General features: G+C 41.0%; 1 protein-coding gene across 4 annotated transcripts; it reads left to right on the plus strand.

Annotated features, from left to right (window-relative positions):
- Nucleotides 1–26,091, plus strand: APLF (aprataxin and PNKP like factor). Of its 4 annotated transcripts, none has more exons than XM_074537014.1 (9): nucleotides 1–137; nucleotides 1,522–1,669; nucleotides 2,343–2,469; nucleotides 4,219–4,397; nucleotides 7,094–7,482; nucleotides 12,326–12,451; nucleotides 13,678–13,724; nucleotides 14,690–14,728; nucleotides 18,851–26,091. In XM_074537014.1, exons 2-9 carry the CDS (start codon nucleotides 1,571–1,573, stop codon nucleotides 19,060–19,062), a joined length of 1,218 nt encoding a protein of 405 aa, XP_074393115.1. In that variant the 5' UTR covers nucleotides 1–137; nucleotides 1,522–1,570; the 3' UTR covers nucleotides 19,063–26,091. The 4 variants fall into 4 exon arrangements, with proteins under 4 accessions (XP_074393115.1, XP_074393116.1, XP_074393114.1 ...); XM_074537015.1 differs by having other exon boundaries at nucleotides 81–219; XM_074537013.1 differs by lacking the exon at nucleotides 1–137 and adding an exon at nucleotides 265–740.
- The last annotated feature ends 233 nt before the right edge of the window (nucleotides 26,092–26,324 follow it).

Below are 26,324 nucleotides of genomic sequence, written 5' to 3' on the forward strand. Positions count from 1 at the left end.
GACCACGGAGGCGGCGCCGCCGCGCGGCCCAGGGAAGCTCCGCGTCATGGGGCGGCCGCGCGTCATCAGGCGGCGGCGGTTCCTGCCGGCCTCGGCACCACCTCTGTCCCTGTCCCGGCGGCTCCGGCAACCTCGAGGTGAGGCCGGCCCAGCCCCGCAGAGCCGCGGGCCCGAGGGAGAGGCCCCCGTTCCCAGGGCCGGAGCGTCCGCAGCTTTGCGGTTCGTGTCCGCAGCTTTGCGGTTCAAGGAGGAGCGCTGTAGCCCGCGGCGGCTCTGCCGTGGGTGGAAGGGGCGGGGAAAGCTCGGCTCCAGCGGGAGAGTGGAGCATCGAGAGTCTCGTAGTAGGAAAGCCTGGGGGAGCTGGGTCTGATCAGCTTCGAGAAAAGACGGCGGAGAGGAGACCTCATTCATGAGTATAAGTATCTAAAAGAAGAGTGCCTAAAGGATGGACCAGGCTGTGCCCACTGGTGCAGAACTATAGGACAGGAGGCAATGGGCAGAAACTGATGCCCAGAAGTTCCCCCTGACTATTAGGAAGAACTTCTTTACTGTGCCGTGGCTGCGCATGGAATAGATTGCTGAGAGAGGTTGAGGAGTGTCCCTCAGTGGGGATATTTCAGAACCATTTGGATGCCATCCTATGCCATGTGTGGTAGGATGATCTGGGGCCAGATGACCCCTGTGGTCCCACTGAACCTCTCCCATCCTGGGGTTTTGTGAGGCCCTGAAGAGCTGAAGGGGTAAGGGCAGAGCTTAGCCTTTGGTGTTTCTCTTCCCAGGGTGACACAGTTCATCTGGTCAATGTGCCATCTCTGCAGTGCAGAAAGTTCTGGAAGGGTTGGCAGAGACTCCCCAGGGATTCTGTCCTGGGAATACTCCAGCTATTATTTTTCCCTGATTATTTGTGCTGGTGAATTGAGTAGTGAAAAGACAATGTGTTGAAGGAAAAACAGTTACAGTTTGGGTGTGCTTTCATAACCTAAAAAGCTTTTTAGATGTAGTGGCTGTGCACTGTGGCTTTTGAATCTAGCACCTGTGTATCTAGTGTCACTTCAGTGCTGCAGGCTTATAGCCTGTAGTGAGAACTTGCTGGGAAGTGCTTGATTCATTTGGCATCTGATCCTGAAAACTGCCTCTTAAAATTGTTGCCTGACTTTTAAAGTAGGATCAGATTTTGGGGAGTTGTGCAGATTTACCATAAAGCAAATTCTAAGATGCAGTTTCAGCTTTCTCAAAGTTTTGTCATGGCAGCAACCACTGTAAATTATGTACTGAAGCCCCAAAGCAGCACAGTCGTGGTCAGCAGTTATTAGAGAGTCTATTATTCAAAACCCTTTAGGTATGAGGTAAAAGGAAGGTGCATTTATTTCCTCTGTAAGCTGATGATAAGAGGATGTTGATGATCAGTTTCAAACTGCATTTGTTAATGGCAAGCATTCAGACCAACTTTTGTGTTTGAGTCAAAAGTGCATTTTTATATTTGTAGTGTGTGAGTAGATAAAATTCATTTTGTTTTGTCAGAAAAAAATCAGGAGGCTGATGCAGAAGCACCAACGTTCTTGCTGTTGAGATGTCCTGTATTCCATTGTTAATGGAACCAGCATGTTCCAGCTCTGACGTACAGGGAGCCACAAAAACAAGGAATAATGATGCTACTTCCAGATTTTTGGTAGGTGTTGAAGTTTTTAATGAAGTTTAATATTTGTAAGCATGTGTTGAAAGTTAAGGAGGTGTTATGTTCTCTATACAAATGAAATGTCAGCCTTTGCTGTGGTTGAGATCCCTGGGGTGTACTGGCTCAGGAAATTCAAAATGAGAGTGTTATTTTCAGTAAATAATTAATGTGACTTTGGTGTATTTGCATTGTTTTTACAGAGATTTAGAGTCTTGTTACTTTCTGGGGAAATAAATTATAGGAATTTAAGAAAGACTTTTATGTTTGCAGGGGTTTGGGGTTTTTTTCTTGGACATAATTGTTAATGTTAATTTGACTTTTATTAAACTTGCTCTTTCTGTTATATCTATGTAGGGAAACTTTAGAGCTAGGTAGTGGTAAAGCTCTTCTATGAATCTTTCAGTTTGTAGCCTTTTAGATATTTATTCCAAAGATCTAAGAAGTTCTGTTTTATTTTGTTTCGTTTTTACTGCATGAAGGTTCCTATAAATGTTGTTTTTCTGAGTGGGTGGAAACTGCAAAAAAAATTTAAATATTTGAGCAATGGTCCCCATACAAGAAGTAGATGGTTACCCAGACTGCTTTTGAGGGGCATGAACTGTGGGTCTAGTTTCCCCCCACTCTTCTGTGCCTGGGTAAAAGAACTAAACAGTAAATGTTCTTTCAGGTTCCTCTTTCTGACAATAATGAAAGCAAAGAGTCAAAATCTATTCAAAGAAAGAGAGTGCTTCCATCTTGGATGCTGGAAAGAGATCTTCTGGTGCAGAGGGTTTCCAAGCCTGTTACGACAGGAGGTAGGTTTGCAGTGTGATAATGATTGCATTCCAATATGCATTCCTGTGCTTTGATACACTTTTTAAAATTATTATGGTGGTGATAGGAAGTATTAATTTGCTACTTCTCTTTCCATGCTCTGTGTGGGGCCAGCTGACAATGACTGACTTCTGTTGTCTCCTTTGTCATCAGTCCTATGAGTGTGATAGAGCTCTTTTTCATCAGTTAATTTTCTTTCTGTTCTTTTTGGTTTTGATGCTAGATAAATAAATTCTGTTTGTACAGCTGAGCATTGGACGTTCAGGAGCCCTTTGCTATAAACTTGCCTATTTTGTATGTAAATTCTAAGTAGTTTCTATCTCTTTAATTCCTAGAGTTCTCCACACTTAAGTCACTGATGTTTTGCCCTTCTAAATTTAGCTTCTAAATTTCACAGGTTTTAAGGGAAGAAGGGTTTGGGTGGTGTTGCATGTTAGTTTTTTAATCATTACTGAATCAAACTTGGTTATTTAGTCCAAAGTTAATTCCTAGGAGGAGCAGTTCATTACAGTCTGATAGATTCTTACCAACATAAGGCTAAAGTAGTGTTGCATTCCCTCCCGTTCTTGTGGGAAAAGAAATTGCTGGATGTGTCACGTGCTGCTGCTGCCTAGCAGCAGTGACAGCGGCAGAAGGCTCTTTTCAGTCACTCTCAGTGGGATACACGAGGTGCCTATGCATTGGCACAAGCTTAAGAAGACTTTATAACATGTCTGCCTTTGCTCCTGGGAGCTTCTAAAACTGCCATTAGACAAACTTTCTACATGGCATTTATTGCCCTTGTGACTTTTATTGATGGAACAGGAGGGCCAAAGAAGGGAGAGGGGGAAAGTATTTCCATCACTCCCTGTGCTGAACACAGCACACCCCACCCTGTTTGCCCTTCTGTGGGGAGGTGTGAAGTGGTTTGGGGGCAGACTTGAGTTTCCTTTGCTCATCAGTCCAAGTATATGAACTGTGGCTGGTGAGTGTGTGTCTGCTCCCGTGTGCAGCAGCTCTACCTCAGTGACTCTTTCCAGCTGCTCTTTCTACTGAGATGCTGTTATGGATTTGGCTCTTAATATGCAAGCAAACCCACAGGAGTATGTTAAATGCAGTGTCTGGCCAGTTGCTTCTTCCCTTCTGTTGTAAATACAGGTGTCTGTGGACACTGATAAGGGCAACTGTGGCTTTAAAAACCTCAATCATGTGCCATCCACCTCACTGCCTATTCTTTTCCTCAAAAGCTAGTTTGGAAAAAAATTATAAGATGACAAAGAAAATCTGTGTTTCAGTATTTTTTCTTTCATCTCCCTTCTATATCTAGACTGTTCCTTCCTGCCATTTTTATATAAAAATTGCATGGTGTTGAGTCCTGTACTGATGTAATAGTTTTCTTATGTTTGTGCTTTTGTGTTGTATTTTTGGGGGAGTGAGGTTTGTTTGTCTATTTATTTGTTTCTCTGCCAGTACTATAATGTTTGCTATTTGTGTGAATATAATGTTTATTTCAAAGACTGAATGTTTTGCTTTTGTCAGTGTTGAGATTAGGAGCTGTGTGGGTAAGTATCTCATGCCCTGACCTTGGGGAAACTGGGGATAGATGCAAACATTGAAACCGTTTAAAAAGTCTTTTTCACAACTGCTGCTGTTTCTCATGCCATGTGCCCAGTGTTTTACTTTAATGATTTCTAGTCAGGATTTCACTAAAAAATTGCATTCCAAAAGTACCCTTTTTCTTTTTTTTTAAGGTAGTAGAAAGAAAAAAGGCCAAGGAAGGAGAGAATGTCTTACAGAGTCATTAAAATCAGAAGTACATGTACAGCAGAAAAAAAGATTACCTTCTGAAGAAACTATAGTGGATTTTGAAGGTGGAGAGCAAGATCAAGGGAAAAGGAACTGCCTTCCCTTCCCTGTTCTTTTATCTCAGGTAACTTTTTGGCTCAGGGCGCAACCATGATATTGCAAAAAATGAGAATGTAGTTGGCAATGTCATGTTGAAGGTTAGGTCTACAACATAACTTTTTGTTCTCTGTGTTCTGATCGTGATTTGTTGTTTTGAAATACCAGTCTTTTGGATAGCTCTGTAGCAAGGATCATGGAAGCCTCAGAGATTTGGTTTTCTGCATTTCCTTCAAAGGATTTGGGACATGGCCCCCAAATGTCCCACAGAAGTACCAGACTGAAAACTTTGCAGCAAGAAGCAGGAGCACATGGGCCAGAGCACTGCTCCTAGGAATAGCTGGTGTATGTGGCTTCTTTTTCTGAGAACCTCTGGGGATAGGTGATGGTGTGAAACTGATGCAATGCAACACTGGGCTTTGCCCAAGCTATTGCCATTGTAGTAGGTGAGGGTTGATGGTCAGATGAGGATGGTGTGTGGCTCAGCAACTGCTGTTTCAAAGGAAGTTAGCATGGAGTGTGCTTATGCCACCATCTCAAAATCTGAGTCAAAAAAAGGAAGAAGAAGTAACCTGAAACCCAAAACTATTTGTGGCAATGAGTGAACAGACCTTTTGGTCCAACTGGTCAAGTCTCTCTGTGACCTCACAGTACAGCTGCCTTTTTAGGCAGTCAAGTCCTTATTAACGACATCCTGCAAGTGGTGAGAAGGATCATTGCTAAAGTCAAACAAAGCATATTCTGGTGAGAGCAAACAGAGTTTCACTGACTTGTTTCCTTTAAGTGAACCACTCTGGAAGGTGTTTTTAATGACTGGCATTAAAATTGCCTGGGTGTGTTCCAGGATCTGATAAAATGCTTCTGACACTGAAAATTGTTGGGGTTTTTTTTTGGTTTTAAGGTTAATTGAAGCAAACTGTAGATGGAGAGCAAGTAGTAGTAGTAGTTTTGGTATAACAGTGGTCCACTAGGTCCATTAATAACAGCTGCTGAGCTGTTTTCTCATTGCCTGGTTATAAAATGAGTAACTATGTAATGAATTTTTCAATTTTGCAATTTGTACGTAGGAAGCCTTACTTGTTTTCACCTAATAATTTCATAAATCATTTTAATTTCAAGTACAGTTTAAGAAATTGCTTTCAGGACTTTGCAGAGAAGCTGATGTATTAGGGCAAGCAAGAGTAGTAACCATAGAGAGCTCTGAAAGACTGTAATTTGGATAGCAGAGCCTAAATCATGGTCCTGCTGTCATGTTTAAGGCGATTGATAAAATGTTCTGTAGGAAAGAAAGCAAAAGTATCTAAATTGTTGTGGTTGGCAGCAGCCTCCAGAGGCTGTCCCGTTGCTGAGTGCTGGTGGCTTTTGGTTTCCCTGGATCACAGCCTGGTGTGTAACCAGGGTATTTGTGTGAGCCTTCTGTCTCCTTATGTACAGTACAGGCAATGGGTGGAAATACATGGTAGAGAACTCAGAAGTGGTAGTGGCAAATAACAGTAATTTATGCTTTCTTTTGCAAAGAAAGGCTTATTTCTTAAATTGCAGTTGATTGCTTAGCTGTATTTTGGGAGTTGTCTTTGTCTCCTAGTTGAGTCACTAAATGTGCTTCTGTAAGGATCATCTGATGGTAATGCTGACTTCCCCTTTCTTAATCAAGTTGCTGCTCAAATGTAATTGGTTTTGGATAGCATTTCATGAGACTTGCTTGGAAAGGAACAAAATCCAATAGGAAATCACTGTTTGATTTTCAAGCTCTGCAAAACACACCTGTGTAAATTAAGTATAAATTTACTGGAGGGGAAATATAGATAATAATCTTTAGAAAGCACAGACATTTGAATAGTTCTATGATGTATCAAAGTAATTCAGCCTTGAATGTAATATGCTTCCAACTAATGTCTCAATTGTCAGGACAGTGTTTTTTCCTGAATCTGTGTATCTCAGATTCTTTTCCTAAAGAACACATTTCTTATTTTACATGTACATTTTTTTCCAAGATTTAAAATGCAGTTAGTGTCAAAACTGAAATATTTGCTTAATGGTGTCTATGACAGACTGTTGTAATTTAGAGTCATGAGCTGAAGCATTTAAGATGTATCAGTGTGGGATCAACCTCAGGGTATGTCTCCTGAGTTCCCATATATCTTCTGTATAGATAAATACAAATATACTCCATATATCTGGGTGCTTAAATTATTAAGAAACTCATTAAATTAGTAAGTGATTCCTTAATCATTTAAATTGATTCATGGGTAGGAGTCTGTCCAAATTACATTCTTCTGCAGTCCACTACATCTTCACCTGTATAATCCCCATTAATTTTTCAGGAGCAGTACTTTAAATTGGAAGTTAATTTAAACTAGTTCTTGGACTGTTCACAAACTGAGGTAATGAGAGAACAGGTCACGTGAAGGAACGGAAGCTGAGGAAGGAAGCTGTTAGATAAGTTTTTCTTTGAGTTTTTCTTTTAAGATAAGTTTTTCTCTTTGTGTTTTCTGAACTTGAGGTTTTCATTCAGCAGCTGTGTTTAGCAGTGAACTTGAGTTTAGGAAGTAGAGTAGAAGATTTTTAGTCTAGACCAGATGAACTTTCAAGGTCCTTTCTAAATCGGGCTGTTCTGTGACTGATTTTGAAAGCAGGGATGATGAGGCACAGTTTTACTTCAAAGCTTTTCATTCTGAGGAGTGTAAATTTTCAGGTTTTTCAAAATGTAACCTTGTTCCACAGGATACATTTGGATTACCTCTTGAGACTACCATGAGAGATACGGAAGGAAGTGGCAAGACTGGAACAAGAAACCCTGGAAATTCTCTGGAAAAAAATGATAGGCAGCTGCATAGCAAATGGTCTAAAAGAGAAGGTCAGGTCTCCATTAAAGACAACAGAATTGAGGAAACAGAAAACAAAGAGCACATTGCTGGTTCTACCAGCCGACAAGCTCACTGGGGCAGGACTTCCCAATATCTTGGTGCTCAGGAAGGGATTCTTGAGCCTGATGCAAATCTGGACTACAACACTAAGATTTCTGATTCAGCCAGAAGTGCAGATGCTTCAGAAAGCTCCAAAAAGATGCAGCATAAGAGGACACCTTGCAAGTATGGAAGTGGCTGTTACAGGTAAAGCAAAATCAATACTAGCTTGGTCTAGCTTGTTATTCAGAAATAACATATTAGCTATGGAAGAGAAAACTGTAAAGTTGTTACAAGCTTTGATTTGGAAAAAAAAATCTTTTGTTGAACAGGGATCTGATGAGAAACAAATAGCAGAGGGATAAAAGGAGGAGCCGGGATTGCTAACTCCTAATACAACCCAAACAAGGGATGAAGTATTTGAGCAAACTAAAAGATGAAGTGTTGCAGGAAATAAAATATAAAGGTCCATTATAAAAGGAAAAGAAATAAAAGACCTGTGTGTATGGTATGAAGTACTAGCAGAGAAGAGATGTAAAAGGTTCAAGTGCCCAACACAGACCCTATAGGTTTGTTTTTTTTGTTTTTTTTTGTTTTTTTTGAGATTTACATGAAAGATTACTGTATTTATTGAAGTTACTGCCTGCTTTGTGATCTGAATGTTTAAAATACTTACTCTTTGTCATTCATAAATAATCAAGAATTTATCTTATTATAACATGATATTTCTGCAGTTTTTAAAAAGCTTTCAGTCACCCTGAAAACCAGAACAAAGCATACTTAGAACTTGAGATTAACTCTTATCTGGACAGTCCTTAGAAATACTGCAAGTGGGGAATAACAGGGGCTTTTCCTCTTCTTTTCACTCATATCCTTTCAAGATGGACATGGTAGAAGATTTGTCTTACCAGAGAAGTTCCAGAACACCAGTGCTGGGTGCCTGGCCTCCTGCTAGTTCTTTTTGCCCAGAAAAGATCTGTGGTGTCCTGTCGTGTTACATTAAATGGAAGGCTGAACTCTAGAAGTGCTCTTAAGTTGAGAAAATGCCCACTGACCTGTGAACTACATTTAGGAGATGGTTTTGAGCTCTAGATAATCCCATGTAATTTATTTTGTAAATACAAAAGGCTAATCCAGGAAACAGCAGATCCTGTGACTTTTTTTATCTTCCCCCAAGGGGCTTCAACAATAATAAAAGCAGTGAGTTTGGTTAGGAACCAAACAAGCACAAGTGACTGGCTTCCTCTATGTTCGGTGAGGCTGATGCTGAGATAACTGAATATCAAAATTATAAAGCTGTTGTGTTCATGAACACATCACATGTTGGTTTTCATGTAACTTTGACTTATCTCATTTTTTCCCCTTAATGATTATGACAAAAGCATGTCTTATTAGACAGTTCTGTTGATCCGGTAGTGCAAATGCAGCCTCTGGTTTGCTTCAGCTACTTTGAATTTTGCTGAGACAGGTTTTGCCCTGTGTGGGTATTAAGGAGATTTAATGTTCTGCTATGAAGAAATATTCCTTATCTTTAGGAAGGCAAATCTTAGGTACTGGTAGTAGGGAGCAGGAGTCTATATGTGCACATTTCTTTCTGGGTCTCTTGATTGTGAGACGTTCGGCAGCAATGCTTTTGGAAAGTATTGCTTTATAAAAAGAAAAGAATGCTCTGAAATAACAGTCTTACTTTGTCAGATAGGGAGAAAAATAGGGAGAATTTTGTAAATAAGGAGAATCAAAATATCAGCTTTGATCTTCAGGAAATATTATGGAACTTGACTTGTTGGCTTGCAGCAAAAGAAATGTGCTTTGTAGCCTGCCTTTGTATTTGCTTTTAGTTCAAGGCCCCTAAGTAGTTGTTTCTGTGTGGTGGCAAAAGTGTGTTAGGGCAAAGATCAAATGTTAGATCTAGTTATTTGACTACATTTCTATTAGCCTGTAGCAAACATTTAGTAAGTAAATTTGTAATCCATAGTTTAGTTTCTTCATTTATGAATTTGAAAACACTGCTTTTGAAAGAGCTAAAAATGCACACCTCTTGCTCCAAGGAGTCATCTTGTCACCTTCATTCACTGTCATTTCTGAAGTGGCCAAATTCAAAGGAGCTGCTGTTATCATTAGGAGACAAAGTGCTCTGTGTATGTTGTAGCTGCCTTTACTTGTTATTGAGGAGCTTGCCCTCTGAATGCTGTCACATGTTTTTGTCTGATGCTTGCTTTTCTGAAGTTAGCAGAATAGGGAATTAAAATAAATCTACCACCACCACCCTTTTTAAGGGCCACCATAGAAGAGGTATAGTAGACCTGAGCTCTCGTGTCTGAAACAGTGTCATGGTTTGAGAGGAAGTGAGTTTTTTTGGGATGCTGTGGTCAAACCAATAGGTGCTCAGATTTGAATATTGGCTCCTGGTGTGGCCACTGAGGACATGGATATGCCTCTGAGAACACAGGAGGTTAAAAGCAGAGCACTCCCAGGAAAACTTTCTCTCAGGTTCCAGTGGGTGAAAGGTTCAGACCTCTTCCCCTGCCCAGCTGCTGTGGCTTGGCGGGGAGGGGAAGACATGCGGTGGAGCGAGGTAGGCCGGGCCCTGAGGATGGAAAGGTGGACGAGCACCAAGACACATCGGGCAGCCACCCCTCCCCCATGAGAGAGAGAGAGAGACAGAGAGAGCGAGAGAGCTGGTGTCTGTGCCTGGGCCACCTTGTAATTTGATAGCAGGCCGGCTGAGAAAAAGTGGGGGGTGGGGCGAGAAGGTGCCTGGCAGGACAGCCGTGGGAGCTCTGGATGGGCAGAGACTGAGATTTTTAACCCTTTTCTTGGATGATGGAAAATTTACAAATGCTGATCCTTCTGGAGCTGAATGAGAAGAGAGGTAAAGATGAGATAAGAGGAAATGGGCCACGAGAGAAGTGGAGAAGAATCTTAGGTGAGAGGGATGATGGAGTGGCCTTTGCCTGGACTTTTCTTGTATAGCCGTGGACAGAACCATTTTTCATGTGACACAGAGACTTCATTTAGGGGGAGGCAATGGCTTGGAGCCAAGAGAGTGCAGTGATGTTATGTGAAGGAGTGTGTGAACAGAGACGACGGGTGAGGAGAGTGGTGGTGCCCTCAATCTTCAGTGAAGAAGAAGACCTCTGTTCTTGAGGCCCCCTCGGCCCCAGGGGGTGAATTTGGGGGGGACTGGTGTCCCAAAAGCAAGAGACTGTGCTTTTTTTGGAACTGGGCAAAGCATCCTTAAAAGGAGAACCCTTTTAAGTTGGAGCCTGCTTTGCTGGATTCCTGGTTGTATCTCACACCAGGGAATATATATTTTCATGGGGGCACTGGCATCGTGCCAGTGTCAAACCGTGACATGTGGCAACCATGGTGCTTTATGTATCTTGATGTAGGAGTAAGGATTAAAATTAAATCAAGGAACATCAGTTGCTGCTATATCCCTTTCAGAAGATAAATTGGATTTCATGTGACTGAAAATTCTTGCTGTTACTGCAAGTATGTTAGTTCTGTGCATTAAGAAAACAAAGTGGCAAACGGCCTCTAAATAATTTGGTTTCATCCCATTTATTTTAATGGGGAAAGAAGTAGGCAGCCAGTCTGAATTTGTCACAAGAAGTGATGTTTCATGAGAATTTGTTATAGAATAAAAGACTGCAACCCTGCAATAGTTTCTAGTGAAACATTATTCAATTGTCCTACAGGAAAAGAAGCCTATCACCTATGTAAGTAGATCTTTGATAGTGGATCTTTGATAAGTGGCTTATGGAAGAGTTAATCTGTAGCTTGCTTGTGGAGTTTCCTGAGTGAAACATACCTAGCAAATGGAGATTTAAAGAATTAATACTAAATAGCTGGTATTTCTCAAATGCTAAAAGGAAGCCTGAATGGCCAGCAGAGCTCACGGTGTTTAAGTCATCTTTGTAAAAGCTGTAGCAAATTCTTTTTTGTTATAGTGGTAGTTGAAATGCTAAAATGAATATTGACTGTCCTCTGTGAAGTTCAGAAGTACTTGTGAGTTTGAAGGTATTTCTCTGATCAGTGAGGAAGTTGCTGTGTATGGAGGTGGCTGCACACATCCTTGGTGTGTTCTGTACCTGCTTCTAAATGCAGCTGAAGCAAGTCAAAGCTAAATCAGTCACTACTCTGCAGCTGAAAGTTGTTATTCCTCCTGCTTGAGGCAGGCAGCTCACTTTTATAATTTGCACAAACACACTAGAGGTTATGTACTCTGGGTATGATTGAGGTAATCAGTAAAGTATTTTGCAGATGTCTTTTGGAAAATAATTTATTTAAAAATCTCACATTTCTTGCTTCTCAGTATTACACTTGGAAAAAAAATCTACAGGAAATTATAGGGAAAAAGTAGATTTGCTTTTGCTACTATTATGTTAATTTTGATGTAATTTTTTTATCCTGTTTTGACCTGTCACATTAATTTCTCCTGAAGTGGAAACTTGATTTTCTGTGTTCTTTTTAATTCCACTTGGAACAGTTATAGAAGGAAGAAACTCTTCTTTAAGTGATGTTTATGACTGTCTAGTCTTGAGTGGTGTGTGTACAAAGCTCTTGCCTAGAAGTGGTAGAAATGTTGTTTCAGCGATGCATAAATTTATGTTCTCTACTTGTTCACCTCGGATTCAAGTGTTGTAGAGCAAGAAGTTGTGGATGATGATCTTGTGCTGCCCTCACTAACATTGGTGTGACTCAGCTACACATGAAGTTGTTAATGTCTTATGGTACAACTTCATGTCAGCATGCTAGTTTGTAATTCAAATAAAGCCTTTTGTACATGTGTTGGAGGTCTGAAACTTAAAGCTGATGGGAAATAGGAAAATTCCTGGTTTAACTTCTGTTGCAGCAGGTGCTAAGACAAAATTTCTTCTGTTGTCCTGAAGGTAGGTCATACAGTCTGTGTCAAGTTAAACATTAAAAGCTCCTCTTCATGTAACCACAGAAAAATGAGCTGTCATTGATTCAGTAACATGTTTTATATGTCCTCTCTTGTGTTGAAATGGATCAGTCAGTTTCAGTGTGTATTTGTCTTTTGCAGGAAGAATCCCATTCACTTCCAGCAGTTCAGTCATCCTAATGATGATGACTATCACAACATGGAGATGGTGGCTCAGGACGATGATGACAGCCGGCCTGAGTGTCCGTATGGAACAGCTTGTTATAGGTGAGAAACACGTGCACAGTGTCTCTTCTTGTGTCAGGTTAAGAATGTTCTCCTCTGCAGTTGCAGAAGGACAGTAGAATAATGACTAATTCTTGATGTTTACATTGCCTGTAGCCTTCCGAAATTTACTGCGGTCAGACTTCTACCCTTAAAGCAGTCAAGTCTGTGCATATTTTTAACACTGACACAGTAAAAATCACTATTTTGGTAATTATGTCAGCTGTCAGAGATGAAAACTTGACTGCTCAAAGAGCCCATTCAGTGACCTGGAGATCAATACTGCATTTCTTTTCAACATTCAGTAAATTGTTCTCTTATATAAGCAATTTATAGTTACATGTTGTTCTTGATCTGTAACTTTTAGTTTAAACTTTGGTAATGTATTTGTTGTGATTTTGCAAATAGACTATTTTAGTCAGTACTTGATTTATTACAAAGCATAATTGAGGTAACAGCAATAAAATCCAGTTTATGGCTGACTGCTGTTTCTTTTAATCACTGTTGATTTTCTTCAAAATATTGTTGTATTCCATTGTTTTTCAGTATCTCGAGTTTACATATTTAGCAGACTGCATAATTATCACAATGCACAAGAAGATATCTTTTGAAGCAATAGCATTTCTATGGGAGCATATTGAAACTGGTGGCTGTTGTTAAAGATTGTTTCCCCATATAAACATTTTCTCCTGGAAAGTGTGATTATCCTAAAAAGCATGATCTCCATGAAATGTAACAAAATGAGAACAGCTCTTAGGAAAAAGCCTTGGTGATACTCAGCTAATGCAGAAAACGTGGTTCTCTTAAAAACATGTATGAGATGAATTTTCCATCTCAGGCTGAGTGATACAGACTTATATCAGTAATGAAATTGCCAACATGCTTCTCAGGCGTACAACAGATGTTTTATCTAAACCCCAAACTGGCTCTTCCTCCAGATGAGGCAACCTCTGTGTTGCACGAGTTAGTAATTTCTTAATCTCTGTTTCATTCTTTGGGGATAGAGGAAAGGAGGCACCCATGAAAAATTGATCATTCTTTTGATGAAGCAACAGATATAATTTGAAGGGGTTTTGTGTTAATTTTTTTTGTCCTTATCTATTGGCTATTATCTGTCTGATCTAAATGCTGTGCCTTGAAAATTATCCATAAAATACCAGGAAATTCTGCACTTGTGAAATGTGGAACAAGATGATGGAATCAAGCTTTTACTGTTTTCTTCTTTGCAGGAAGAACCCCCAGCACAAACTGGAACACAAGCACAGTGCACCTCCAGGTAGGCCAATTTATTCAATATTACAGAATGACAGAAAATTCTGAATTGGAAGGGACCCACAAGGACAATCATGTCTATCTCATTAAAAGACTCTAATCTCCCTTTAGGAAATAAAGTTGCATTTATAGCTCCCTCTGTATTAGGATTATTTTTTTTTCTGGGATTTTTTTTAAATCAGAAATTCTCAGGTAAGATAAAATTTTAAAATATTCTGACGCTCTAAACAAAATACTGCAACCGTATCTGTCATCTTTTTGTGTTGGGTTTTTTTCACCAGTGATTTTCTTACTGTGAGAATTAATTTTTGCATATATATTTTCTTGAGGCCTGGAGGGAAGATAACTAAAACTGAATTTGAGTTCTTAATCTAACACTTTGTAGTCTTTTTATATTCCAGTAACTTGATTTGGTGAAGAAACACAGGGGAATGTGCTGTGTACATTTTGTCTGCTCTTAAAGAATTGAAAGAGATACTTCTTGGTTTTATTTTTTTATGGTGCTTTCTCTTGATTATTGAATTGGAGCTTTTCCACATGAAATCCCAATGCTATAAACAGTGGTTTAGAGCAGAACACTTAGGAAACTGTCATGATAATGCATTTTGCTTTGAAGATTCAGGGCTATGACATGATTAAGTTAGAACAGCATTTATGGAAACAGTAGTGTAAAATACTTAAATGCCCTAAAATATTCCAATTTCCTGCTTAAAAACCCCCAGTCAGATTTGATGACATTTGTCTACAGATGGCAAGGGTAATGATTTTAAGAACAGTTTATCTGGGTAATCTCTTGGGAATGATTCAAAACAAAAATGGTATTTTTGAGGCATCAGAGTGCTGTACCTGGAAGTACAGCACAACCATTTCAGCATTTGTTTAATAGGTCAGTTTCCTGTTGTAGCAGCTCTAAGAATAACCCTTATGGCAGGGTTCCCTCTGTCCTGATGACAACTTCCCTTTCTTTAGTAACTGGAAGAGGAACACGACAACGAGCTTCAAGCAATGGTGAGCGTATTCTGTAGTTATGAGTGGGCACATCAGCCTGGGATACCATTGGTCTGCTGTGGCTCTTTTGGCATTTAATAGTGCTGGAGATGCTTGATAATACTTAGCTGAGGAGAAAATAGTCATTATTTTAATAAAATCCTTCTTGTTTTCTTACAAGTAATAGTCCTTCAGTTGCATTTGTGCCAGCCTTCCTGGATAATCACACCTGTATTTTCCTAGAAGCAGACAAGAAAACAAACATATTTTAAGGATGCAGCCATAATAGGATTAAAGGAATCCAGTATTTCATGCACAGCTAGTTAAGGTTGCCTTATAAGGAGTGGTTGCTCCTGTAACATGCAGATATTCCCTCTGACATTTAACTAACTTCCAGGTGATAATCTGTGCATGTACTGATGAACTTCCTTACTCTTACAGTGAGGTACCGAAATTTCAGGGCTTCTTAGGATCAAAGTATAGAAGTTTATGTATGTTGGGGGCACATAGACTCAAGTTTTAAACATGCTGTCTTCAATTGAAAAGACAGATGTCTTCTAAAGAAGGCAGGAGCCTTCCTAGAAATGAAAAATGTAAACAAGCTCCCTCTGAAATATTATAATTTTGAAATTAAAAGGCTCTCAGGCAAAGACGTGGGGATAGGAAGAACAGTTTTTTACTAGGAAAACTAAAAATACAAATGCAATAGTACAAACAAACAAACAAAAAACAAAACCAAAAAACACTGACAGAGTCAGAATACAACCTGACACCCTGTTGGTGAGGGTGGTAGCAGTACAATTGAAATGGTGGCTGCAGTCCTCCTGGAGTGACAGGTGTGGTTCTGTTGAAGCAGTGATCCTGTAGAAAGCTGTACTTTTCCTCTGAAGGCCCAGTGGTGGTGAGATGGGCCTTGTCTTCTTCTGGGAATCTAGTGGAGAAGGAAGCTGCTCGTCTGGGAATTCAGTGGGAAAAGGCTGCCTGCGGTGTTCCAAATCTCAGATTATATCCAGGTAGGAAGGTTTGGCTCCTCTCCCCAGGTAGAGCTTCTCACAATAGGATGATGTAATTTTATCAGTCATGCGGTGACACTCAATGAGCCACTAACAGAAGATATTTCCTGGAGAGAGGATTGGTTGTGGAACAGATAAAACTGCCCAAATAACAGAAGTTAACTGCCCCACCTCTAACAGATAGGAATAGAATACCCACATATCTTACAACCCAGGACACATGCTTAGGTCTGCTTCCAGGATTCTTTTTTGTCTCATCTTCCAAATGTGAAGCTTCCTATGTTTTCTAAAATTAAAAGTGAGCTTTAAAGAGCAGTCTGAAAGTCTAATGCTCTGCAGTCTTCGCTTTCAGTGTCCAGAGTAAGGCAGGAGGGTGTAGAACTGTTGCATTTTGAGTGGGAATGGGAAGTGGCTTGTCTTCTTTGAGATCACCAAGGAGAGGCTGGGAATTTCCTAAAGAAATCTTCAAAATAGATTTGCTTTCTACAGAAAGTAAATAAAAGTGCAAATAGTTGTATGGCAATATGGCAAAGTGTTTTGACCTCTCTTTCTGTTCTGTGTGAATGCAGGAGGTTATTTTAAACTTTCCACTGAGAAATTTCTTTGCCATATCATTTCTTATCCAGTTTGTGTGCACTTTGACTATCACCAAATATTTGCTATGCTTATATCTGTGCACCAGAATATTCTGAGGCATGTTTGTTACGTGTGTGTTTTAGTGTATCTTGTGATACAAGTACCAGCCCCACCGTGATCAGAGGTCTGTGGTAGAAATTTGTGTTGGAGAGTGTTGAGGCATGCACTGAATGTTGAAGATTTTAGAATGAAGCAGGCTAGGCTGTGCATATCTAAAAGTCCAAATCTATTCTTGAAGGTTTTAAATTGCAGCTGTGCCTCTCATAAGAGTACATTCCTTATCCAAATAGTAGGGTGCACCCTGCCCCTTGTGTGTGCAGCTGATGGTCGGGCAGGGGTGACTCTGAAGGAAGAAGTGCTGCTCTTTTAGCATGTAAAACGTGCACACAGAAGTGAAATTCAGCCTGTCAGATTCAACTTTTCTTACTAAGAACAAACTGTGGAAGAATTGATATTCTGCATACATGGGAAAGAAGGGAAATAATTTATTAAGTTCTGTTTATATTTACTATTTAAAAAAAATTGTAATGTTTTGTTGACTGGTTGACTTAGCTCTGTGGAGGGCAAAGCTTATAAAAGGTGGTGCTCAGCAAGTTCACACCTGAGGCTATCATACCACGTCCTGCAAGGTCAGATAGACAGTAAGAGCTCCATTAACCTTTATTTTGTCATATTGGGCACAACTGCACCATTAGACACAGCAGGATTAAATTCCTTACAAGGGTATTTAAATTCCATGAGCCAAGAGAAGAGGGGAGCCCTCTACGTGACAGTTAACATGTTTAGCTTTCAAATCTAATTGCTGCCAGAATTGCCTGTAGAGAATGTCTGAAAAATAATCTGAGGCAAATTACTGGGGAATAATTGTAGGGAAGGAATTTTAAAAAATGTCAGAGTTATGCTGTTGTTAAATTGTCACTACTGAATGACTTCTCTAGGTTGTTGCTGCTGAGATGAATAACACCCTGTAGCCATGGATTCTACTACATGCATTCTTCTACATACTTTTGTGCAGGTTTTCTAGAAAGCTGATAAGCTCACTTCAAAATAGAATGTTTTGGAAGGAGCAGTCAGCAAGCCTTTTTTCCCACATCAAGGAGATACTTCCATAGAAAGTTTCAAGATCATCTTTATAGATAGGCTACTAGAGAAAAGGCTGAATTAAGCTTAATCATCAGCTTTAGGGGCTGCAGGGCTAAATTAAACTACAGCAGAAAGAAATGGAGAGGAAAGGCATAAAAGGAAGTGTATCACTCACTGCTCAAATCAGTGTTGATATATGAGGAGGGAGAACATAGTATGCATATCTTACATTTGTAAGAAGAATATGAAAGTTATCAGTATATTGCCAGCATTCCTGCTTCTGTTGTAAAATACCACTCACAGTGCTGTGAAAGTGGCACTTCTTTGATAAGCAGCTCTTGGGCTTATTATTCTCGTAACCTTAGTCTGAGAAGGGGGATTTTGCTTTTACTTTATTCAGCATCTTCATTTTGACCCCTCCCCTCCAATTCTGCAAGGACTATAGTCTGTGATTCTGCTGGTTATGGGCTAACACAGTGTCTTGGTTTGAGACAAATTGGGAGGAAACATCCTGAAATGAACGTGCCCTCCCAGTTATGGCATTATTAATTTCCTCTGAAGTCTCTTAAACAATAAGCCAGCAAGCATAAAAAGAAAGGTAATTCTGGAAGAGGAGCGTTCCTACTCACAGAAGAGTGTGACTGAAAGAGGCTGTAGTCTGGCTATGTGAGGTACTGGTGGTAGTGTTTGTGCCTGGAGCTCTGACCTGAGGTTTCAGGAGTTTCCTGAAAATTGTTTATGGTTAATTTAAAGAGTTAGGATTTGGCCTGTGGGTCTGTAGCTAAAGAAAAAAAAAAAACCCATATTAATAGTTCCATATGAAAGCTGCTCAACAGATAAGTTAGCTAGACCGATATCATTGTGTGGTTATTTCTAGATAAGGTAAGAATGCAAAACTGGGAGGGAAGCTGGGGAATGAACATGATTTTACTCAGAGACGTGACTTAAGGGTAGAATAAGACATGATTGGAATATTAACAGGCCATAGCTAGTTAGGAATTTTGGAAATTTAAGAAAAGAGGTGTCACAGATATTGAGAGCAAGGTTGAAACACATCTGCCAAAATGCATTTCTGAACAAAATTACTTTCAGAAGGGAAACACAGACTATCCAGCATGAAGGCAAGTGGAGAACATAGGAGGTGAGTGATCTAGAAGATTTTATTCTCTCGTGTGAAGGAAGCTATTAGCTTTCAAAGACTAAGAATACAAAGGATGGATGGATGGATGGATGGATGGATGCAGAAAATTTAGGGTCAGATTTTCAATAACTAGAGGCTTAACTGGAAGACAGATGTACTGTTTAGGTGATTCTTTCTTGTGAGGAGAGATGCTTTACTATCTGGGTTCTGGGAGTAATCTTGAACTCCACCTTTATTAGTAATGGATACATGACATTTTTGTCCCTACAGGAAAAAGGGCGGTGAAGAAGGATGGTGTCAATGATGGTGAAGCCAATGAATATGACCTCAATGACTGCTTTATAGATGACGAGGAGGAGGAGGAAGAGTGCGAACCTACTGATGAAGACTCAGACTGGGAACCAAGTTCAGAAGAAAAGGATAATGAAGATGTTGACACACTTGTGCAAAAAACATGTAGATTTGTTAGGCTCAAGAAATAGCTGCTGAGAACAGCCTTATAAATGTCCTGTGTGGTTGTGTTAAAACATGATTGCACAGAGGAGAGGAATTGGTTAGAAAATTTTTTCCTTCATGATGTAGGCAGTACAGGAAGATAATAATAGGGGTGAGGAGATTCTCTTTCTTATCCGTATGTATTATTATGAGGCTGGTGTGGTGTTTGTTTTTTCTTGTTTTATTAAGTTGTGGACCCAGAGGATAGAGCTCTGAAATTTTTGTTTTTTTCTTTTTTCTCTCCTTTTTTTTCTTTTTTTTTTTTTTTTTTTTTGCAACACCATTGGTATCTTGTATTTTGAAATACAGTTTTAAAGGTTGTTAAAACTTCATCTTCCTGTGCTCAAAAGAAATACTGGTAGGAAAGCCTAAGCCATTTTTATTGTTGAGTTAGTGCAGTTTTAAACTTCGTTATTCTGCCTCCATCTTTTCCAGATGTTGTTGATTCTCTTGAGGTACAATAGTTAAATACAGGTTGTCTAAATCACTTGAGAGCAGGATCTCAGTGTATTGAAGCACTTGATTGGCTCAACAACAAGTATTATTTGCTCTGATTACAACAGTACCTCTTTCCATGTTCATCACTGGAACAGTTTCTAGTTCTCAGCAAAGTCTTGATGACTGTATTTTTGCACAGTTAAACTTGTAACATTCAGTGGGAAAAGCATGTAACTGTGTCTCTGATTTCTAAAGACCTTGGAAGATCTTGCTTTCAATGTGTTCATCACTCCCCTGAGCTTCCTGGAAAGCAAGTTAAAAGGTTTTACTATATTTTAGGACAGATGACTGGAGCCCTGTGAATTTGGCACCTTTTTTGGTCAAAGTCCTGAAGTTCAGCTAGAGAAGCATTCTGGTATAGCTTCCAAGTAGGGATCGACATACACACCAGCTGGTTTTACAGACTTTTCAGGAGGACTTCGTGGATGTGCCCTCTACAACTCTAATGCCCTGGTTTTTGACTGAGCTTGTGTGTTTGTCTTGTTGTGAAGAGGCTCCCCTTACAAGAAAAACTGCCAAGGGGGAATCAAGCCAAGTGTTGCCCGGGCCTTGCCACTGCTGCATTGAGCTGTGTGCAGACTCAGCTCTCAGCAGCCCTCAGATCTCCTGCTTCCGTCACACTGGGGCTGTCTTGGGCAGGGAAATTGCCCTGTGAAGGAAGCTGCTGGCCGCAGGGGAAGCTGCCCTGATGGCCAGGAGGCAGGAAAGCACAGAGCTGGCTTGGGCTGGACTGTGTCACAGAGGAACCGTCTCAGTCCTGCCCAGGAGGCACCTCCACAAGCAGGTGCATGCAGCTGCCACAGGCTGGAGCGGCGCTCTTTGGAGGAAGAGGAGGAGGGGGAGCCAGCTTTATGTTGAGGTGTTGGCAGAGGGAGAAGCCACTTTCCTCTGGGGCATGGGACAGATGTGCTCCAGACTATGGAATGCAGGATGGGACTGTGCAGTCTCAAGTCCCAGCAGTTCAGAGATTGGGCACTGGGGATGGACCTTGTGAACCTCATCTGCTGCCCGTTTCTACCTCAAAAAACCTCATTATACACACCCCCTTGGCACTTGCAAACTTGCATTCTTGGAGGGTCATCTTGGTCCTTACAGATTCTGCTGAAAGGGGAAGCATTCTTTTTGACAGATTTCTCAGATAAAAATAAAGCACCAATGTGGCAATATTATATCTGAGAACTGTTTCTTTGTAAAGAAAGGGTATGGACCCAACTAAAGTGGGATAGAAAAGAGTGCAGAGAGGGAGAAAGAGAGACAGAGGAAGAAATAGAAGACAGAGACAGCATCACTGCCAGGACACAGGGGCATCCCGCCATAAAAACATAAATTTCTCGTGGATTAATTTTCCTGACACCTCCATTTTCTGCTTATCACATGGTACGTTAATGTTCCCAGCATATCTAACAGCCCCTATAGTAATTTTTCACCCTGTGTATAACATATGTTGAGACATAAAAAAAGTCAAATTGGTTCCTTTCAGGTCTCCTTCCCTCTGCCAAAAGGGAGGGCATTCCCATGAGGTGAATTTACTCAGTAGGGTGAAGGGATTCCTGTCTGCGTCTTGGGTACAGTGCCATGTCAGGGACTTGTGGTGGCATCTGGCATTGGGGAAAAGCTGCCATGAGATTTGTGCTGCTTGTGGTCTCTTGTTTGTTGGGCACACAGGGAGGGTGAGGTGAGAGTGACCAGAAAAGCACAGATGCAGATCCTGAGTGAAACAGGACTGTCCAGGGTCATTTGAAGGGGCCACCTTGTATCTTGGCCACAGAGGGCCTAGTGTGAGTTGCAGGTTTCTTCAAAGGCTGAGAAGTGGGTTGTGCATTTCAGTGTGTACTGTACCATGTGGTATTTACTGTATTTTTTTGTTAGGAAAATTAATCCACAATGCCAGAGGTTTATGTTCTAAAAGGAGACAGAGGAGTCCTGCAACTTTATTCAAATAAAGGGAGAGGCCATGGGACATTTCCCGTGAGGTCTCTCAAATTGCTGGAGGATGCAGCCTTCTCTTTATCCTCATTTCCCTGCTTAATTTTTTTCTCCACCTTGGCTGAGGTGCTTGAGAGGTACAGACTTCCTGAATAGCCTAATACAGAACCCCTTCTAATGTGTACCCTCCCCGCACCGTTCCCCCATTTTTCTTTGTATTGCTGTTCTTTTCCTCTTAAGTCCAGAAATTTGGCACAGTCTTGGATGAGCAACTGAGTCTGTGTCAATTAGTGGGATTCCTTGGAATTTATGGTTCGTTCCATTGCCTCTTTCACCTATCAGTATCTGACTTTTATCTGCAAGCAGACCCACAGTTTGTTTGTAAAGACACATCCCTCTCATTCCTTTCATTATGGTCCTAGATGTGTTGTGTGCTGTCATTCATGTTTACTGTAGTTTACATATTTTGAGTGTATTGCAGAGTATGTCCTGCATTATATCATGGTTTCTTGTATAGCTATTGTAGCATATGGTACAGTATTGTATTATATTCTGCACTGTATGCATTGTAGGGTTTTTATTGTCTTGTGCTCATTATACCCTGCAAGAGCCAGTTCTTTGCCACCCCATAGGAGCCTCTTTCCCTTGTCAACCTTCATGGTGCCATTCTCAGGAGCCCTTTAGCCTGCAGCCCCACAGGAGCCCTTCTCCCTGTCAAGCCTCAGGATCCCTTTGAGCAACATTGAGTGACTTTATGCTCAGTTATGTTTCTTACTATCCATGAGTATTTGGTGACTTTTATACTGGCATTTGTTCCACATTCTTTTGTTCTAGCTGGTGTTACGAAGGTCACTTTTGAAGCTTCAGGAATTCCTGCCTTGTCAGTGGTTTTGAGGAACAGCTGAGGGAGCTGGGTGTGTTTGGCCTGGAGAAGATGGGGCTCAGGGATGACATTAACAGTCTTTACAGCTTCCTGAAAGGAGGTTGTAACCAGGTAGGGGTTAGTCTCTTCTCCCAGGAAACAGGAAAAGAGGACATAGTCTTAAGCTGCACCAGGGAAGGTTCTGGTTGGGCATTAGGAGGAATTTCCTTCAAAAAAAGGGTTAGACATTAGAATAGAGGTGGTGGAGTCACTGTGTCTGGAGGTGTTTCAGGAAAGACTGGCACTCAGTGCCATGGTCTAGTTGATATGGTGGTGTTTCGCCAAAGGCTGGACTCAAGGATCTCAGAGGTCTTTTCTAACATAATTGAGTCTGTGAGTTAAGGCTTATCCTGGCAATGTGGGTTGCAGTGCAGCCTATAGGACAGGATCCTAACAGAGTGAATGAGAGAGCAAGATCTCCAAGAGTCTGAGGGACAAGTGTCTATCTTGCCTCAATTCTGCTTTTTTCTGCTCAATGGTGTGTGTTTTTCTGCACTGATGGTGCAGAATATTTAGAAAGGGGACAGCCCAAGCACCCAGTGTCTGTCACAGCCCTGCCAACACAGGGAGAGGGAGAATGCGGACACTACAAGCATTGGATAAGTGCCTGGGTACCCAGTTCTCGAAAGCTGAAGCATCTGTTGCTACTTGTTGGAGTAATAGGATCCTGGGAATACCTGCTTGACGCCATTCCCACGGTGTTTGATGTGAGCTGATGCAGTTTGTGGTGACACTGTGCTGCAGAGGCAGCAGCTGGATGGTGCTGTTGCCACGCGAAGGGCTCAGAGAAGAAGGATCACAGCAAAGTCTTAGCTCCTGAATGAGTCAGTCAGTCTCTAGGGAAATTTTCTGTACTACTTTGATGTATGATGGCCTGTGATCTTGCAGGTCCTCCCCCTTTTGTAGAGGGACAATTGTTTTAATGACACAGCCTTTGTTTTCTTGATTCCTGTTACTGATAATAACTACTTTTTCTTCTCCTAATGCTCTCTTAGCCATTTCAGGTCACTGTTTTAGCTTCCAGGTGCACCCGGCTTTCTGTTTTTCAGCATGAAAGCAGAGACTGGATTTTACTCTCAAGTTACCTCTGGAGAAGCTGATATAGAAGGAAGTGAGGCTATGGTTTTGGAGCTGTGCTGCAGGAGGACAGCTGAGCAGTGATCTGGTGTGGTAGCACCAGTTTTGCATTTGGCAGCAAAAATTGGAGCTAGCAGAACCGAGACATGCTAGTATCTGATTGATTTCACTGCACGGTGATCTAAACACTGCCAAAGGATCTCAGGTCCCACCCACTCCTCATCCATGATATATGCCACAATTCTTGCATGATAAAGCCATTATTGCAGCTGTTCCCCTACAGCTTCCAGCAGGCAGCTTCCAGTAGGCAGCTTCCAGTAGGCAGAAGTTGTGCTGGAAAGGCAGCATCTTTCTCCTCTGAGACAGATGCTGCCTTCTTCCCAGCTTGTGCTTGTGTTTCTCTGTTTACAAGCATAGCTCCAAGTAGGTGCAGTCCATATTCAATTCCCTCTCTAAATGTTGTCCTTTAGTAAGTTCTGAGGGTACAAAAAAGGTGTTTTGTTCTTTTCTTCCCTGCACAGCTCACATAAGCCCTAGGGAATGTGAGGTCTGGTCCTCTCTCAGACCCTTCCCTACCTGCTCTCCCCTGCCTGAGGGTGCCACTTGGGTCACAGCCTGTTCCCACTGCCTTCACACTTCAGGAGTTTTCACAATAGTTTTTAAGTGACTTTTGGTCCCCCTGCAAAGCCCTGGGCCTCTGCTTGCTGGATCTCAGTTTGGGAGCAAATACTGTCCCTGAAAGTGCCCTGTTTTGGGCTCTTTGGACTTGGTGCCAACACAGGCTAAGGGTAATGTGACTGCTTCGTTTTTGGACCAGAGAACAGAACTGTCACCCTTCCTCGCTGGGAGTCCCCCTCTCTCTCTGGATGCAGCTCACAACAAATGCAGTTGAGGGCAAAGCATGACTTCTGCTCTATCCAGAGGTTCAGGCAGCAACAGTGCTTTGCTGCTTGGAGGACCTCAAAATGTCAAAAATACAACAGTCCCAAAACCTAAACCCTCAGCAGGGGCTGTGGAGGATGCTGCTTTAGTACCCTAATTCACAGGAATGAGAACAGTGGTTAGGCCAGACCATAAGAGCTCTCTTGGAGCTCTCAGGGTGATTTCCAGTGTCTTAAAGCAATTCTTTGCCCCAGATTTTGTTCAGTACTATATTTCTTGGCAGAAATTGTTTTTGTTTTGTTTTTTTTTTTAATTAACTCGGCCTTAGATAGATTTCCCTGGTGTGGAAATTGTCAGTTGAATTTGTTGCACCAAAACCATGTAGGGAAAACAGGTGGAAGGAGTGTCACACATTCTAATAACAGGCAATAATGCTAGCTAATCCCTTACAACTAGGGCAGGTTTCAGAAGAAACCATGAGATTTCAGGTGAGATTACAAGATTAAGCCTTTTGATAGTGAAATACTTCAGCTCTCTGGTCCTTTAAATTTCTGTGGCAGGCTGGAAAACAAATGAATTTAGTACTTACCCCTGTTCAAAACTGACATTTTGAAGGATGATTTCAGTCATTGTTTTGCCTAACAGCAAATTATTAAATACTCTTCAACATATATTTAAGAGCAGCTAATGATGAGAGGCTTTGAGCATTTTAATGGATTTTAACATCCTTTTGCCCTTAAATTTAATTGGTCAATTTTTCTTCAGCAATGGGATCATTCACATTAATCATTTGGGTAAGAAAGTGATGGCTAAGAGAAGACAAAAAATAATTCAGAATGCTTATACTGAGGTCATGTTTTATTTGCAGGATTTGCTGCTCACTTCAAATTCACAAATAGACAAGTTATTTACCAAAACAACTTACTCCAAAAGTAAGGCACAACCACATGCACATTTGTCATCACAACAGAAAAGATTTTATTACCATACACAGAAGTCCATTATATCTTATGTGTAGTTGAAATGAGTATGTATTACTGTCACGTGCTTTGTCACAATTATCATTTAAGAAACATTCATACTGGAGTTTCACTAAATCAGAACAGTAAAAGTAGCACTGCAGAAAGAAAAGCAGAATTCATCTGGAGTTGCGTCATATCTGAGCAGACAATAAGCTTCGCAACTCGACCAGAGGCTGGCTCACTGAAGCCTAAGCTTGTCTTGCTCCCAGAAAGATGGATGGATCATCTCAGGATCTCCTAGATATTTTGGTGTTGCTTATCCTTTATCGTGAAGGTGCACACAGACTTGGTAAGATGTCTGGTTGGATTTTTCCCACCACCATGATGTAGGTTTATATGGATCCCGCTGACAAGCAAGGTAAAACACATGAAACTCCATCTGAACATAAGAAAACACTTTTTCACTGAGTGAGAGCTGTTGAACACTGACACTGGTGATCCATGGAGACTGTCAGCATTCCCTGGAGTCAGTCAAAGCCTAGCTGGACACAATCCTGGCTAACATGGGCAGAGGGATGGGCTAGACAATGTGGAGATATTATTCTCAAGTTCTACAATTTTGTGATTGATTCTGTGAGGAGCTCAGCATCTCAAGGTAGCAGAAGCTGGCCACAGGGTGCCTGGAGATGAGGGAGTAGATCCTTTTCATATATATCTGTGGCATTTCCAAATGCATAACAAAGTTAAAACTCTCCATAAAACTAAAAAGTGGAGTATTGATAAAGCATTCTTAAACAGGGTGTGACAGGAAGAAACTTGAGGTTTTCACTTGACTGTGAAGCGGATTTTAGCTTTCAGAGCATGTGCCTTTCATAAGAGCATGCTGTGCATATTGTCCAATGACAATAGAAAGCTGGTGGTCTATAGACTTCAAGAAGATTCATCAGGAAAGGTAAACGGAGAGGTTAAAAAGTGACTGGAA

This window comes from Zonotrichia albicollis, chromosome 3 (assembly GCF_047830755.1).
Source record: "Zonotrichia albicollis isolate bZonAlb1 chromosome 3, bZonAlb1.hap1, whole genome shotgun sequence".
Classification (NCBI taxonomy): domain Eukaryota; kingdom Metazoa; phylum Chordata; class Aves; order Passeriformes; family Passerellidae; genus Zonotrichia; species Zonotrichia albicollis.

Coding starts and splice junctions, on each gene's coding strand:
- APLF (XM_074537014.1), top strand. CDS start 1,571: ATGTCCTGTATTCCATTGTTAATGGAACCAGCATGTTCCAGCTCTGAC. Junction 2,470..4,218: donor CAAGCCTGTTACGACAGGAG/GTAGGTTTGCAG, acceptor TTTTTTTTTAAG/GTAGTAGAAAGAAAAAAGGC. Junction 4,398..7,093: donor TCCCTGTTCTTTTATCTCAG/GTAACTTTTTGG, acceptor CTTGTTCCACAG/GATACATTTGGATTACCTCT.